Source organism: Sinocyclocheilus grahami, unplaced genomic scaffold (genome assembly GCF_001515645.1).
Source record: "Sinocyclocheilus grahami isolate Dianchi unplaced genomic scaffold, SAMN03320097.WGS_v1.1 scaffold428.1, whole genome shotgun sequence".
Taxonomy (NCBI): domain Eukaryota; kingdom Metazoa; phylum Chordata; class Actinopteri; order Cypriniformes; family Cyprinidae; genus Sinocyclocheilus; species Sinocyclocheilus grahami.
In genome coordinates, this window is record NW_015505607.1 from 572,821 (window position 1) to 588,883 (window position 16,063).

Genomic DNA, 16,063 nt, shown 5'->3' on the forward strand with positions numbered 1-16,063 from the left:
ATGCAAACATACTTACATAATTATATAAAAAACACTGAAATGTGATTAGCTTGTGTGCCGTATGCATGCTCAAACCTGACACTGAAAACCAATCAGAGCAAGAGGAGGATGTTATACTTAAACTTGGATTTTTAATACACAGTATCAACTGTAATGAAAGTATGATTATCAATAATAATTTGTATTATAATATTACATATATTGTCCAGTCAGAACAGTGGAGCAAAAAGTGAACAGGTTGTAATTCCACCCAACAGACACTTCTGTGAAAATCATTTTCAAATTCTCATAGCAATGATTGTTATCCTCATCATTTTCCATTTATTTATTTATTTACATCAGACTTTGCATGACAATATTAGCAATCAGGACAAACCAAAAGTCTGGTAGTATTTCAGTAATAGCCAGATTAGGAAGCATGAGTTGATCCACCATAACCCTCCCCTGACCTTGAATATCTGAATCTAATCTTTAATTAATCTCATTGCCATTTCTGAACAATATTGAATCCTTTCAGGACTTATAAAAGCAGCATGATATTTGGGTCTATGCCATAGTTAAGTATTCTAGTCTGTAGTCAGGGCCAATTTTAAAACACAGAACACATGCTTAATGAGAGAGCTACAGAGCGCTATTTAAATGATAATCTGTCCCTCACTAGAGCTTCCATGAGGTCAGCACAGATCCAAGAGATCCAGAGAACAGGTCTAACGCTGAAAATCTGTCAGTGCCCTGATTAAGAGATTTTATAAGAGAAATACGATATTTCTAGTACTTCTGCACTGAACATACAGTGGGGCAAAAAAGTATTTAGTCAGCCACCAATTGTGCAAGTTCTCCCACTTAAAAAGATGAGAGAGGCCTGTAATTTTCATCATAGGTATACCTCAACTATGGATACCTAGTTATTTGTACGTATTTTTAGCAAATATTTTGTCTAAAGGTCAGATCTTATGCAGAATAGGACCAGCCTAGGGTCATGACCTCGAGGTAAGTCTTCTCTAGAACCAGAACTTTCCATCTTAATCATGGAAATGTGATTTATTTTTCATATTCCCATTTTTTTTTTTCTGCAAGTCTCAACGATCAACTATTCATATTTTTGATAGGAATACAACTATGAACCACAAAAACAATAAAAAAATATGTCCTTTAGTGGAGACTAATAATTATATACAAAAGTAAAAACCAAAACAAATCCCATATGATCTCAAATCAAACGAATGTGTAAATTCATACAAGCGGCTCAGAACATTAATACAACTGTACAGGAGGGAAAATACTGTTGCTCTCTGCACCTGCAGGTTTCACTTGCACATTCAAACGACTCAAATGTTTGACATGGACAAGAAGTCTCAAACCAATTCACATTATTTCATCTTCTCCTGATGTCTTTGCTACGGTTAAGCAGTGAGTTTAAGGGAGTTCTTCGGTCTAAGGCAGATTTAGACCTTTATTTCTATTTAGAGACTTTACACTCCTGCAAAATAGAAATAATGAGATCAAATGAAACAAGCTAATGCATATAACATTTTTGAGCATGGATATGACACCTACTCACTTGGCTCTAACGGTTTACTTCATCTTCTTTCTGTTCCTCTTCTTTCTCATCTGTTTGTGGTTGCGTGACTAGCTCTTCACGTGTTTCTTCTGTGCTGTTATCCAGCTGCATTTCATCTTCACTTTTCTCTTCCTTTAGCTTTGGTTCTGTTTTCTCTTCTTTCTCTTCTGCCTCTTTCTTTTCTGAAATCACAATCTCCACTTTTTCCTCCAGGTCTGGCTTCTCTGAATCCGTAGGTTTAGTTTCCTGCTCAATCTGTTCTTTAGAGGAGAGAGATTCTGCATCTGGTGATGTCTTGTGTTCTTCAAACACATCTCCTTCATGCCCATTTGGAGTTGTTTGATCGAGGGTGGCTGAGGCTGTTTTATCTACATCTTCTCCGCCTTCATCTGCACTGGACTTCCTGTGTCGGCGAGACGGAGGGCGCCGCTTGATGGAATGTCGAGCTCTACCCTGCGCAGATGTAAAAATACGTGTGAATTCAAATTCTGCGACCAGGTTTTATCGGTTTGAATTCACTGATATGTGAAATGCTATGAAGTCTCAAACCTTGTTGATGCTTTTGAGAACAGTTCCGTCAGTGGGACTCTCAAAGCTGGCAGGGGTTTCCTCCTGTTTGGGCGTGACAGTTACGGGAGGACTAGAGGGGCTGCTGGGAGAGACGGGGGAGATGGACGCCACCGGTAATTTCACCACCCCTGGGCTCTTTGGGAAGGGCGGAGGTCCCGTGGGAGAAAGCGTAAGGCTGGCCTGTGTGAAATGGGATGGAAAATCACTTCCATCATCTAAAGCAATACTGACCTCTGTCCACTAGAGGGAAACACAACCAACCTGCAGTTTCTCAATGAGGGCAGAGTTTCTGTTCTTTCTGGTTGATACTGTTTCAGCTCCTTTCTGAACGGATAAAAAATAAATCAGTTACACAAAAACAAAACAAAACAAAAAAACTTTTAACAATACTGATGGTTTGTATTGAAAATGCTTTGAAAAGCTGCATCATTGCTAAAACACATTGCATATTTTGATTTGAGGTAATAGTTAACAAACATAATTCCTATATGCATTTAACTAGATAATGTTTTAACTACATTGTAATGAAAGCTAGTTTTATTACTGACAATTTAGAGTTTTTTTCCCCTCAATCCCTGCTCCTCTCACCTCATCCTGGCCTTGACCTGCATCATTACCAGCAGGCAGCTGCAGTGAGCGTGGGGGTCTCCTCCTCACAGGCTTGTTCTGGAACAAAAGAAGAGCTCAGATCCACATGCTATACATCCACATAAACACGTACATTCCTTACCACAAAAATTACATCCACAGAATTCTAATGATCAAAAAAAAAAAAAAATCAGCACCCCTCCAAACAAATAAATATTAATATTTTGTATTTAAAAATATAAAAATAACAAAATAAAATGAATACATAAAGTATGTATAGAATTAAATAATTGTTACAAATAATATAAAACATTTTATTAATATAAAAAATTAAATTAAATAAAAAAAGAATGTTATTATATTTGTAAAAGATAAAAATACACAAAGTCTACAAAAATTAAAAACTACAAAATGAATGAATGAAATATTTTTAGAAATAAAACAATACATCATATTTAAAAAAAGAAATAATTATAGAAATATTATACTATAATATAGAAACTGAAAAAATCTATTAAAGGGGTCATATGATGAATTTTTCCTTTCTCTTTGGAGTGTTACAAGCTCTTGGTGCATAAAGAAGATCTGTAAAGTTGCAAAGACTAAAGTCTCAAATCCAAAGAGATATTCTTTATAAAAGTTAAGAGTCAACCACACCTACCTAAAACGGCTCATTCTAACACGCCCCCACATGTATACGTCACGATGTGGGAAGATTTGCATAACACCGCCCAAATGTTCACGCAAAGAAAGAAGACGTAACTTTTATTCTCGCTGTAGTATTGTTGTTGCTGCCACCGCCATGTCGTGAAGGTGCTGTTTCTCGTTGTGAAAGCGAAACTACTTTGTTTGGCCTTCCAAAAGAGGACACGACTAGAAATCAGTGGTTAAGTTGTATTTACAACACTGTTCCAGAACACTTCAACCCAAATATTCAGATGTGTGCAGCACATTTTATGGAGGACTGTTTCCTGATCCTGGTAGAGTAGACTACAATGCTGGCTGTTCTGACTCACAGACTGTAAGTAAGTTTTTTATATTTAAAGAATTTGCCACTGATGATTCAAACGCGAGTTTTGAGCAGCGTAGAGTAGCACTTGTTTGTCATTTCTCCGATCACAAACGCAGACATGGTTTTATGTTACGCTCCGGCCGGACAGGGCATCACAGAATGGTAGGGGCATAACATTTCCGTCACACGCTTGAGGTGTTTGGCCAATCACAATGCACTGGATAGCTGGCCAATCACAGCACACCTCGCTTTTTCAGACCGATGAGCTTTGTAAAAATCTACGCGTTTCAGAAAGGCGGGGCATAGAGGAGAAACAATATGTACAGTATGTGGAAAATAATGTGTTTTTTGAACCTTAAACCGCATAAACACATTTCATTACACCAAATACACAAAATAATGTTCTTTTTAGCAACATCATATGACCCCTTTAAAAACTAAAAATAATTAGAATATTAAAAAAATAAAAAATGCATAATATTAATTAAATGTTTTTATAAATATTTAAGAAACAAAAAATTTATAAATATAAGAAGAAAAAAACATTTAAAAATCCTGTCTAAAAATAAAACACACTTTAAAAATTGCACGACTAAATTAAACATTAAGATAGGCAAACAACATTTTTAATGATATGCATATTGTATATACTTGTTTGCAATGAGGAAATGTTTGAGAAATGCTAAAGTGAGCAACAAGGCTTACAAAGGGGAAAAAGACAGGAAAGTAGTGGTAAAAACAAGACAACCCATCTGCCACCTGCATAGACATGCAGCATAGTATTTCTGCATTGCATAACATTCACTCTTATTAATATCTGTGCTTGAGGACGCCTTCCTTCGGTGTCTGTTTCCTAAGCGATAGAATGACACTTTGCCAAGCAGTTTATGAGGATTTGCACAACCAGTCTTAACATTAATACCTAGGCACATATAACAAGAGTTGCACATTCATAAGGACAAAAATCTGGGTGGCACAAAACCAAAAATCCACTGCAGAATTGTTCCAAAGAATGTGACAAGGAAATTTGCTTCCTTGTCTGCAATATAGGGGACGGGCCCAGAACTAACCTAGAAATATCCCCCTGAATTATACACTTCCTGTTTAAATGTACATAGCGGGTATCAGGAAACTTGTCTGTGTTACACAAGTTATTCATTTTAGACTTAATGTTATGCTATACTGCAATATAGAGTTCTTAATATACATAAATTGATTCTTTTGCTATGGATAAATAACCCTAACTTTCCAATTTTAATGTTAATGTCTTTTATTTTATCATTTGAGTTTTTGTTCTTTTGCTTAAGTTTTTATCCACACTAAACTAAGGGTTAACTGTTTTTTCAGGAAATTAGGAAAAATGAGCAGAAAAGCTGAAGATTGAAAACAAAATAATAAACTATAAGCAAAATCAGGGTGAAAAAGACGACTTTGTTAAAGTCCAGAAAAAAAGGAGATGGGACAAATTAGGAAGTTCAAGTGCGAAAGCAGAGAGGATGTGATCATATTCGGATAATATGAAACCTCACCACTTCAGCGTCTGTCATGTGGGATATTGGACAACTGAATTTTCCAGCTAGTTCAGCCACAGAGCGCTTTTTTACAACAGAATGCTCCTGAAATACAAAAATGTTAGTGTATGAATGAGAACGGCCCCTTCTTTTTGATATATTGTTTTTAATATTAATCTATGGAATTACAATCCATGGCAAAACACTCAAATCAATTTATTAACTGTAAAAACACCTGCCACTTTTATATATAACACATTTTCTTAAAAATTTATAAAAACACACACAATATTGCAACGGGCAAAGCAACACCCTCTATTTGAGAATTTTAGTCCAGCTTTGACTTTTTAAAGCTTCTAGTAAAAAAATGTCTAGTAAAAAATAAGGTGTGTAATGCTGACTTCCACAGTGAGGCTGAGAAAATTTCACCACAGGAAACCACAAGAGTCGTGAATGCTCATTTGAGCACAGTGATACGCAAAAGAGCGTATTTCAAAGAAAATCTTTGAGAAAGTGCTTTTTGAGCCATGCAACTGGCCTCATGGGGACACGAGTTCAGTCGGCTATGACTTTAGCCCGCTGTTATCATCCCTGTCTCAGGCTCTTCCATCCACAGGCCTCCATCTATGACCATTAGCACTCTCACTATCAGTGAATGGAAACCAGTGCTGCCTTCTCAAAAGTGATTGCAGAATGTGGTATTTTAGGGCTGAGGCCCTAAAACTGTTTGTTGTCAAGGCGTTCAGTCTCAGAGCTTTGTGGGAACCTTCCAACACTAAGCTGCATGCAGTCTATATCTTACAGGATGTTGTTTATACAATGATGAGGCAACTTAAGATAAACTGAAGTATATAAGACAAGTCAAAAACTGGAAGGGTGCTTGAGCAAGCCAAGAGTATAAAATCAGAAGCGTCATTTCTATTCAAACCAGCAAAGCTATTATGAATGCAACTTTTTGATTAAATAAAGTTGTACAATTTGCAGGTTCAAACATTTATATTTAAAACAAAAAATTTGTTGTCATCCTAAAATGTTAAATCTACTCTTTTCCATTAATTGAAAATGCATGATGATCAATGGCTGTCGCAATTATCTTTTTTAAATATTATGTTTTATTTATTATAAATTGTACACTCTAAAAAATGCTGGGTTAAATACAACCCAGTGCTGGGTAAAATAGGGACAAACCCAGCAATTGGGTTAACCCAACCGCTGGGTCAAAACAGCCCAATTGCTGGGTTTGTCCCTATTTTACCCAGCACTGGGTTGTATTTAACCCAGCATTTTTTAGAGTGTATTATTATATATACACAATTAGTTAAGAGTTCGTAGATTGTAACAAGTGACTGTCTTTATGAATGAATCATTTAATTATTCACTCAAACGATTCATTCAAAAACCCAGTTTCATCTTGAAACAAAACAAAAGACTACTGTATGAGTGGGTCATTGAGTCATTCGCTCAACTGATTTAATGATTCAAAATCAACTGATTTAATGACCCAACTGATTCAAAAACACTGATTCATCTAGAAATGTAACACTGCCTACTGTATGTTGCTCAGTTGCTCATGTGCAATGCTTTACTGTCTAAAGTAAAGTAAAAACAGACAACTGGCAAAGTTGTGTGTGAAATGTATGCTACTCAATATTAAGTTGAAATAAATTAATGTTTTAATATACTTTTATAATACTTATAAATATATTAGGTTGGGATTTGAACCTGAATCTTCAAATTCTACACGCAAATATGTCAAGCTAACACAGAACTACAATTTTTTAAAACTTCTTGCTTTGGTGTCTATGAGAGCCTGGTAGCCTCTCATAAAAAAAATACATGACAGCCAGCTGCTTATTAAAATAGCCAAATAAGACCTGGTATATACCTGGTACCTTGATGCATTCAGGCCTCTATTTAAAAAAAAATCTTCTGCACTGTCTGCACTGCTCTCAGTCCTGCCCGTGTCTGCTGCTCATGTGTTCCAGCTCCACTAGATCCAGTCCTCTTTAAGATAAAAGCATTCCATCATGACATCATTTGCCCTATTTAGTGCCCAAGATGGACAGAAAAAAAGCTTGTTCTATGAAATAGCTTATTGCTATTTTAAATCTAGGCATTTCACTGATATATCAGGGTCCATGTGAACATAATATGCAAAAAAAATAAAAATAGCTCATGGTAATGACGTACACGTATGTGAACTGACACTGTTGTTGCTCACTTTAATCCAAGTGATGGTTCCCATGGACTTTATTATATTATAGATCACCAAGGACTATGGGTTCAGCTAAACATTTTCTTTACTGTTCTACTGAAGAAAGAAAGACACCTACGACTTGAATGGCCCAAGGGTGAGTAAATAAACAGCACCTTTTTATATCTGGGTGAACGATTTCTTTAAAAATTGAACATAAATGACAAATGGTGTTGTTTTTACTTTTAAAAGGTTTAATGCACATGCTCACATGTTAAGTACAGGGCATTGTGTGGGCAGCTCTTCCCTTGAGACCCAGTGGGTGGTGAGATTTACAACATTTGTGTGTGTGACTATGGGTGGTTAAGGGTGTGTGTGTGTGTCCCACAGCTGTGCCTTTGCACACATTTAACACACACCTGCAGAGATGACCCCTGAAGATGACATCACTGCTGCAATCGTCACTAATAATTTCTCCAACAATTTTACTACCTTAATAAACACCATGTAAGCAACAAAAGACAGATTCGTTCCAAAGCTTACTTTATCTTTACAAGAGTTGGCAGCAGTCAGATGACACAGGGTGAGTAAACAAAGCAACAAAAATAATCAATTCAGCATGAGCCTTTCTTCATCTCCAAAACAGAGGCATGATCATGATGACATACTCACTTTTTAACTGCACTGCTGGAGCTAGAATCAGCTCATTAAGGCCATCAGGAGTGTGGGAGCAGTTATGTGTAAAAAAACATCTAAGAGAGACTCAGGGGTATTTTGTCTGCGTTTCCTCTTCAACTGCTTCAGCCACATCAAAATTTTGAAAGCGACATCAAAAGGCAATTAAAATTAGATAAATAATTTGTAACCTGACATTAAACATTTGTAAAGAATTACATTTTTAGTAACACTTTACAGAAGCAAAAGCCCCAATTTCAGTTTGTAACAGTTAGTAATTACATATTAAAGCTGCTTTACTTTATTATTGTAACATTAATTTCACCACCATTCAAAAGTTTGAGGTCAGTAAGATTTTTAAGAAATTAATACTTTTATATTCAGCAAGGATGTATTAAACTGATCAAAAGTGGCAGTAGACTGTTACAATGTTTCAAAATATTTCTGTTTTAATTCTAATCTTTTGAACTATTCACTCATCAAATTAAGCAGCACAACTGTCTTCAAGTTTGATAATATGATTAAATATTTCTTGAGCACTAAATCAGCAAATTAGAATGATTTCTGAATTATCGTGTGACACTGAAGACTGTGAGTAATGGCTGCTGAAAATTCAGCTTTGCCATCACAGTATTCACGAGTTCACACTTGCATATAATCAGATTGAGCAAACAGTAAGCATATTTGGCATGCTGTCCAGAGGGAGGGCTCCAAGCTTGGAATATAGCCCCAACCCAGAGAACCCCCCAATCCCTAATCTGGGATGAGAAAAGTTAAGAGTGAGGAGTTGGGGTGGAGGAGGGATGCCGGAAAACTGTTGTGGGTGAGTTGGCTATATATATATATATATATATATATATATATATACGAATTGTGCTAGTTAAGATGATTATCTAGACGATCTCCACCTGTGCTGAATTGGTTGATTATCTGATCGTGCTCCTCCCGAACCTTGTTAATAAAACATCATATAAATGAAATTTTAAGATACATTAAAAAAAAATAAGAAAAAAAAAGTTTAAAAAAAGCAACAATATATAACAATATTACTGTTTTTACTGCATTTTTGGTCAAATAAATGCAGCATAAGAAACTTTTTTTTAAATATTAAAAATCTTACCGACCCTAAACTTTTGATCAGTAGTGAGCCTTTGATGTGACCTGGTATTTATAAATACTATATTAATATGAGTAACCATACAAAAATATGATTATAATAAGTGCCGTTTTGCATATGGTGTGCCACCTGCCTTTAACGCAAACTGTGAAAACATCAAATGTGACTGGTACATTAATCACCCCAAACATGCTCCTCATTTTAGAAGTCCACTAGTACACACTGCTGACTGTGACCCAGGCAGTGGAAGAAAAAAAAGAAGAATCTTATTAGTGCCCCACAAAGAATCTGTTGTAAATCAAAGTGGGACACGAGGACATGAGGAAGCAGCCATGATTCTGGCCATTGACCTCCATTCTAAAAAAACAAAAACAAAAAAAACACACAGATTAATCAGAAGCAAGAAAGTCACACTGACTGTGACAGATTTGTATTTTTTAGGTAAACAATCCTTTTTAAGAGTTAAAAAAAATAAAATGAAAAAAAAAATAATAAAACAATAAAAAAGAATAATAATAAAAAAAATATAATCACCTTGCAAAACATCTATAACATTTACAATTTATATTTCCTTGCAAAAAAAAAAAATTTGTTTAATCAGAATACACAGCAACTTTTAAATAGCAGTCAATAGAAAAAGATCTACCAACAGGGGCTAGCTGGGTCATGCTAACTAGCCAAACCTTGACCTCTTTAGTTAAAGTTAGCTAAATGTCTATATGTATACAGCTAGTGACCTGAATAACACTCTTGGTTAATAACGGCACCGACATTTGTGGTTTGTTACACCCAGGGGTGCTCCGATCAGGATATTTGAGGCTGATCACAGAAAGCAGTATCTGCCGATACCGATCACTGATACCGATCTTTTTAAAGGCTTCTTTTTGATCATTTATAACTATTTACAATGATACTCCAATCAGGATTTTTAGACATTTATTCAGGGCCTGAATTTCATTTTTGAAAATGGGGGGAATTCCCCTCTTAGGTGACTCTTGTGAGAGGGGAAGCAGCTTTCACACAGGAGTCCACTACTGATCCGTGGCTGTTCCTTTTGCATTTAAATCTTTATTACAAGCAATCCTGCTGTTCATAAAGAACTTTGTCTTTTATTCAGTGTTTTTATAAAAGCCTTGTTTTTATGCTTTGTTTTGTTACAAAAAAATACACAGATACTATTATTTAACATTTTAATAAAACTTTAATAATAACACTTTAGTCTTTAGTGCAGGTTGGCATTCAGAAATATCAGATGCCTCAGCATGGATGTGCTGATGCGATTTCTCCTCTCTGTGATTATTTGTCCTGTTTTTGAGAAGACTCTCTCTGAGGGGACCGATGTTGCAACAAATTGCAATGTCTTCCTACCTTAACCAACGCGCTTGCGTTTAAATCGAGCTCTCCTGTCCCTCTCTGTCGCTCTGTGTACTTGGCCTGTACCACTACACTAGGGCTGGACGATATGGCCAAAATTGATATCACGATATATTTCTTAATTTCGGTCATAAATAAATAATAAATAAATGCTGAGCTTTGGATCTTTGGATCTTTTGGATCTTTGGATCTTTCTATTCATCAAAGAATCCTGAAAAAAATGTACTCAACTGTTTTAAATATTGATAATCAGCAAATCAGCATATTAGAATGATTTCTGAAGGATCATGCGACACATGATCTGGAGTAAGACTGGAGTAATGGCTGCTGAAAATTTAGCTATGTATGATCACAGGAATAAATTACATTTTAAAATCTATTCAAATAGAAAGCAATTTTAAATAGGAAAAATATTTCAACATTTTACTGTTTTTACTGTTTTTGCTGGTCTTTGGATCAAATAAATGCAGCCTTGGTGAGCAGAAGAGAATTCTTAAAAAAAAAAAAAAAAAATTAAGTAAAATGTTGAAATGTTGCTGGAGACGGGCTTACTGAAAATGCAAACTCATTCTCTGCCAGCAGGAGGCGCTTTTAGAGTGCTAGAACTAGCGCTTTCTCCAGTAATGGCTGTAATCAAAGCAGCTCCGCTCATGAATGCTACTTTATCAGATCAAATGAAAATGCCAACTCTGAAGACAGTCGGTTTCCTTCAGAGATGCATTCATATAAAACACCCGCGCCGTGTTATGATTTTGAAACGTGCAGTGCTCATGTTTATTCAACGAAATCAAACACCATAAATAAATAAATGTATGGGAAACTGGTAATGTATATCGAAATATCGGAAATGTGTTTAAAAATCATATCACTGTTATTGAAAAAAATTATATCATGATACATATTGATATTGAATTATTGTCCAGCCCTACACTACACTCGCTATCTTCGGAGCGTGTGTCCCCCTTCTTTCTTTCACATAATGGTATGATCCTAGTCTGTCCTCCCATGTATATTTTTATTTTGTAACGAAAAAATGCATAAAAATAAGGCTTTTATGAAAACACTAAATAAAAAAAATTGCTTCCCAACACACAAACCATTCACAATTGCTAAATTGGTGTAAAATAGACACATCACGACACATCACTAAACCTCTCACGGCAGGCGCGTCATCAGCTTGAGATCGTTTTTTTGAGATCAGCCTTTTTAGAGACTGCCGATCAATCATCCCAATGTGATTATCGGCCGATAGTGATCGGTAGCCGATCAATTGGAGCACCCCTACCCACAGTAATGCAAAGTTGCAAAAAGACCACATATTTTCACACTTGTATAGAGTATGTTTATGGCCTAAGTCACCATTTCTTTACTAAAGGCAACAGAGTTCAAAGACAATCATGTTCTTCTAGAGTGATCTCTATCCAGAAGTGCCCCAGTACTATGACATCATGTTCTGGCTCGGAATATTTGGAGCGAATGTTGTGCTGGAAAAGTCGAGCCTTCGCAAAACACTCTGGTGTGAGTCAGTGAGTTATGATGACGGACTCCACCTCACACCCAGATCCCATCAGGGTCCAGGTCTTGAATCAATCACACAGTGTTCCAGGAGTATGCAATGACTCCATCTACAGCACGGACATCCACTTCCTGTGACGGGACAACCTTTCTCCACTTGGCATTATCTGACATCTGAAAGGTCTGTTTGGTTGGAATGGACAGTTACCTGACAGTGACACAACTATGAACCAAACTGTTTTGAATCATGGCATGGAAAAGACATGGATATTGTGTCCTGCACTGAACATTTACATCACTTGCTAATACTCCAAATGAAGTCATGTCCCTGAATTGTTTTTGACAAGTTCACACCCATATGCTCTCACAGTCTCCCAGCACAAAGTTAAGCAAGTTCTCTATGAGGTAATGAAGGATTGCTCTCCTAAATGCACAGAACACTATCAAGTACAAAGAACAAAACAAATATACAAGCTTTTTCGGGAGGAAGCTTGTTGTAGTCAGTTAATGTTATGTTGCAATAACATTTCCCTTCTCCAAATCTCTCTGTCTCATCTATGAACATGCTGTGTGGTTGTGCACAGCTCAGACAAGAGAGTTAGTTGCCCTAACAGCTGCCGAGGTGGGACTGACACTGACCCACATGCTCACATAGCTGACATTCAGGAGATAATCAACTTAAATATCCAGAAGTCCACACGGTACAGTGCTCTGAGAGTCAATATGACTGAACGCAAAGCTGCAAAACAGACATGCATTCAACGCATTCAACGTAGTCAATCCAGTCTTCACAACTCCTATAGCAGCCAAGATACATTTTTTGAAAGGCAGGAATTAAATCATCTCTTTAAAAGTGGCTCAGCTCAGAATTTATTCATGAATGGTTCCTCTGGATTAAAGTATGCAAAAGTTGACTATCATAATAAAATTTTTGTTTGTTTCAGCCACTTGAAGTGAAAGTGATGTGACATGTGGCCAAGTATGGTGACCCATACTTGGAATTAGTGCTCTGCATTTAACCCATCCAAAGTGCACACACACAGCAGTGAACACACACACACCGTGAACACACACCCGGAGCAGTGGGCAGCCATTTATGCTGCGGCGCCCGGGGAGCAGTTGGGGGTTCGGTGCCTTGCTCAAGGGCACCTCAGTCGTGGTATTGAAGGGGCTGTACATTCACTCCCCCCACCTACAATCCCTGCTAGTACGAGACTCGAACCCACAACCTTTGGGTTATGAGTCCGACTCTCTAACCATTAGGGCACGACTTCCCCTAAAAAGAGTTGAGAAACCCATTTATTTTGTCCCTTTTTTTTATAATTTTTTTTTGTGCTATTCGACATGCATATCTGAGTAAACAAAGAATTCTCCTGACCACAAACGTAATTTTCCGAACCAGACAACAGAAGCACATGCACATTCAGGTGTTTTCTGTGTTATTCTGTCACTTCCCAAGAAGCAGCAGCACATTCATTTTAGTTTTAATAATTCTGCTATAATATTGTGTAACGCCACACTGTTGCCTCAGTCTGCATGATCAGTAATTATAACAAACATCTAACATGATAAAGCACCAATTATAGAACACTATAAATGTTGATGAGTGACTTTGTTGATGATGTTTCCAGTTGTTGACTCATTTGCATGAACAAAAGTTGCAAAAGAATTGCATAGCATATTTTTCACATGAAGATGAATTACAAATACTGATATGAAATGTGTAACAATTGTAGTTCTTGAAACTGATCAGTTGAATTTCTCCATTCTCTAATATTTTGACTGAAATTTTACAAAAGTTATATCTTTAAAATATAATTTGTTAGTCAAATAATTTCTTGAAACATCCATGAAAAAAACTTAATATGCATACATTTTTAAACCAAATTAACTGTTGAATTTGTAGGCATTTATTATGGTATGTCCAACTCAAACAATCACTTAATTGATATTCAGAAATTTTATTCAAATAATATAATTATTTATTATTGTTATATTTGCAAAGCTACTTAATGATATATGGCAGCTTTAGTGGAACATAATATATACAGAGGCTATATAGGACACAGTAAAAAAAAACACACAGAAACCTATGGAAAAATTCACATAATTTGCCCACAGGTCAGTTGCACTCAAAATGTCCAAGTTGTCAAAGCTCTTCAAAAAGGTTGTCTACTTGTATGCCAGTTGTTGTAAATTTATAGGCACTTAAAATATTCACTGACAGAAAAAAAGTGATTAGAGCATTCAGCCACTCAATTAATCAAATAATCACAAACTGTATGCTGGAATCAGTTGTCAAAAAAACTCCTATCTGCAAACCAAAGCATACATGCACCTACAAACTCAAGCACGTGGGTCCACCATCCAACCCCGCCATTTTAATGAGGTATGAATGAGGTTACACCACTTCCTGTGTCAGTTAGCTTGCTGTCATTCCACTTATACTTTCTTTCTAACTTGAGACTTGTAAGGGAGGCAGTGTCCAAGCAAAAGGATTCACTGGTCAAACACAATTCGAAGAGTCAATGGCACAAACACAACAACAAAACCGCTAGTGATGATAGCAGCCTCAGCGAACAAGGTTATGTGAATTATGATCGATGGAGGTTTAGAGGTGGCTTGGCCAATATGAATTACTTAACCAGAGCTATGCTTTATTCATCTTTTACCCACTGACTCCAAACTCACATATGACATTGCCAAGAATATTATTATGTGGAAACCATTATCAACTCTTAACCTTGACAATACACATATTTTAAACCCTAATTAATTTGCCCAAAAAAATATGCATTAAACAGGTTAAACGAACAATAACTAATTTAACCCAAACATGTTTGTTAAATTAAAAACGATATAATGTATAAATATATTATGCATACAGTGGAGTCGAAAATTCTGAGAGCACAAAATCTGAGATACAAAATGCAACCTGAATCTGGAAGTAAAAGTTTGAGGATTTAGAAATGCTATGATGTAATATTTAAGAAGGCATATTTAACTATTTAAGCTAACAAACAAAGTTTTACACAAAAGTGTGGAGTTAATGCAGCTTTAGTGCTGTTGGCGTTAAAGCAAAGGGATAAACCAATACAAAACATTGAAATGTTAATGTATGTTAATTAAATTATGTTTTTTTCAAAATCTGTACTCAATATCATTTGTAATGAAAAATTATTCAATAGAAAAAAATCAAAACAAGCTTTTCACTATAATTTTGGAACCCACTGTATAATAAAAAATGACATCTATAAAGATTGATGCTTTGCCATCTTGAATCATCTCGTTGCATCTCATGGACTGAAATGTAGTTTCTGTTGAGCAGTAAAGGAAGCAGTAAAGGAAGTAAACTTGCAAAGTTTAAAAAAAAAAAAAAATCGCAACAACAAAGAGTTTGAAGCGCAAGCACAGTAAATGATTTCATACCTCCATCTTTCACGGCTCAACTTCTTGTAGCTGTTTTGGTGTGACACTTGCTGAAGGAACGCGCTCTCTCTCCTCACACGAGCGCAGAGCGAATGCACTCACAAGTCAAGAGGGTGGTCGTTAGTTATATTTAGGTCTGACTCTTACAACATTTCCATGGTCAAAAGATTGTGCCATACTCTGCTAAAAAGCTGTTGCAGTGAAATGACCTGTAGTTTCTCACGTATTTCCCAAGATTACAGAAACTACTCATAAAAACTCTGTGCTGAAAATACCGTTATTAAGGTGCAATAGGTCATTTTTTACAGAAATATTTCACACAAAGAACAGCACTTTTGATAAATATAATTAAAAGTGTGTTAATGTCATGAAGACTACACATCTATTTTCTAGAAACAGCTATTTTATTCTGCATTGGGCAGGTCGCCCCCTCATGGGCGCAGCCATATTTACATCACATGACAAGCCATCCAAATGACAAGCATGGCAAACTAGTACCACCACCAATGATACATTC

At 36.1% G+C, this 16,063-nt stretch overlaps 1 protein-coding gene across 4 annotated transcripts; it reads right to left on the reverse strand.

Annotated features, from left to right (window-relative positions):
* Positions 1–902: 902 nt before the first annotated feature.
* Positions 903–15,852, reverse strand: LOC107551620 (capZ-interacting protein-like). 4 transcript variants are annotated; one of them, XM_016233287.1, is made up of 7 exons: positions 15,547–15,852; positions 5,261–5,347; positions 2,720–2,797; positions 2,393–2,455; positions 2,111–2,311; positions 1,562–2,014; positions 903–1,480 (listed from the first exon to the last, which is right to left on the reverse strand). In XM_016233287.1, exons 1-6 carry the CDS (start codon positions 15,550–15,552, stop codon positions 1,568–1,570), a joined length of 882 nt encoding a protein of 293 aa, XP_016088773.1. In that variant the 5' UTR covers positions 15,553–15,852; the 3' UTR covers positions 903–1,480; positions 1,562–1,567. The 4 variants fall into 4 exon arrangements, with proteins under 4 accessions (XP_016088773.1, XP_016088774.1, XP_016088775.1 ...); XM_016233288.1 differs by having other exon boundaries at positions 1,558–2,014; XM_016233289.1 differs by having other exon boundaries at positions 903–1,479; positions 1,554–2,014.
* Positions 15,853–16,063: the final 211 nt, after the last annotated feature.

Coding starts and splice junctions, on each gene's coding strand:
- LOC107551620 (XM_016233287.1), bottom strand. Junction 2,456..2,719: donor CAGGTCAAGGCCAGGATGAG/GTGAGAGGAGCA, acceptor TTATCCGTTCAG/AAAGGAGCTGAAACAGTATC. Junction 2,015..2,110: donor TTCTCAAAAGCATCAACAAG/GTTTGAGACTTC, acceptor ACATCTGCGCAG/GGTAGAGCTCGACATTCCAT.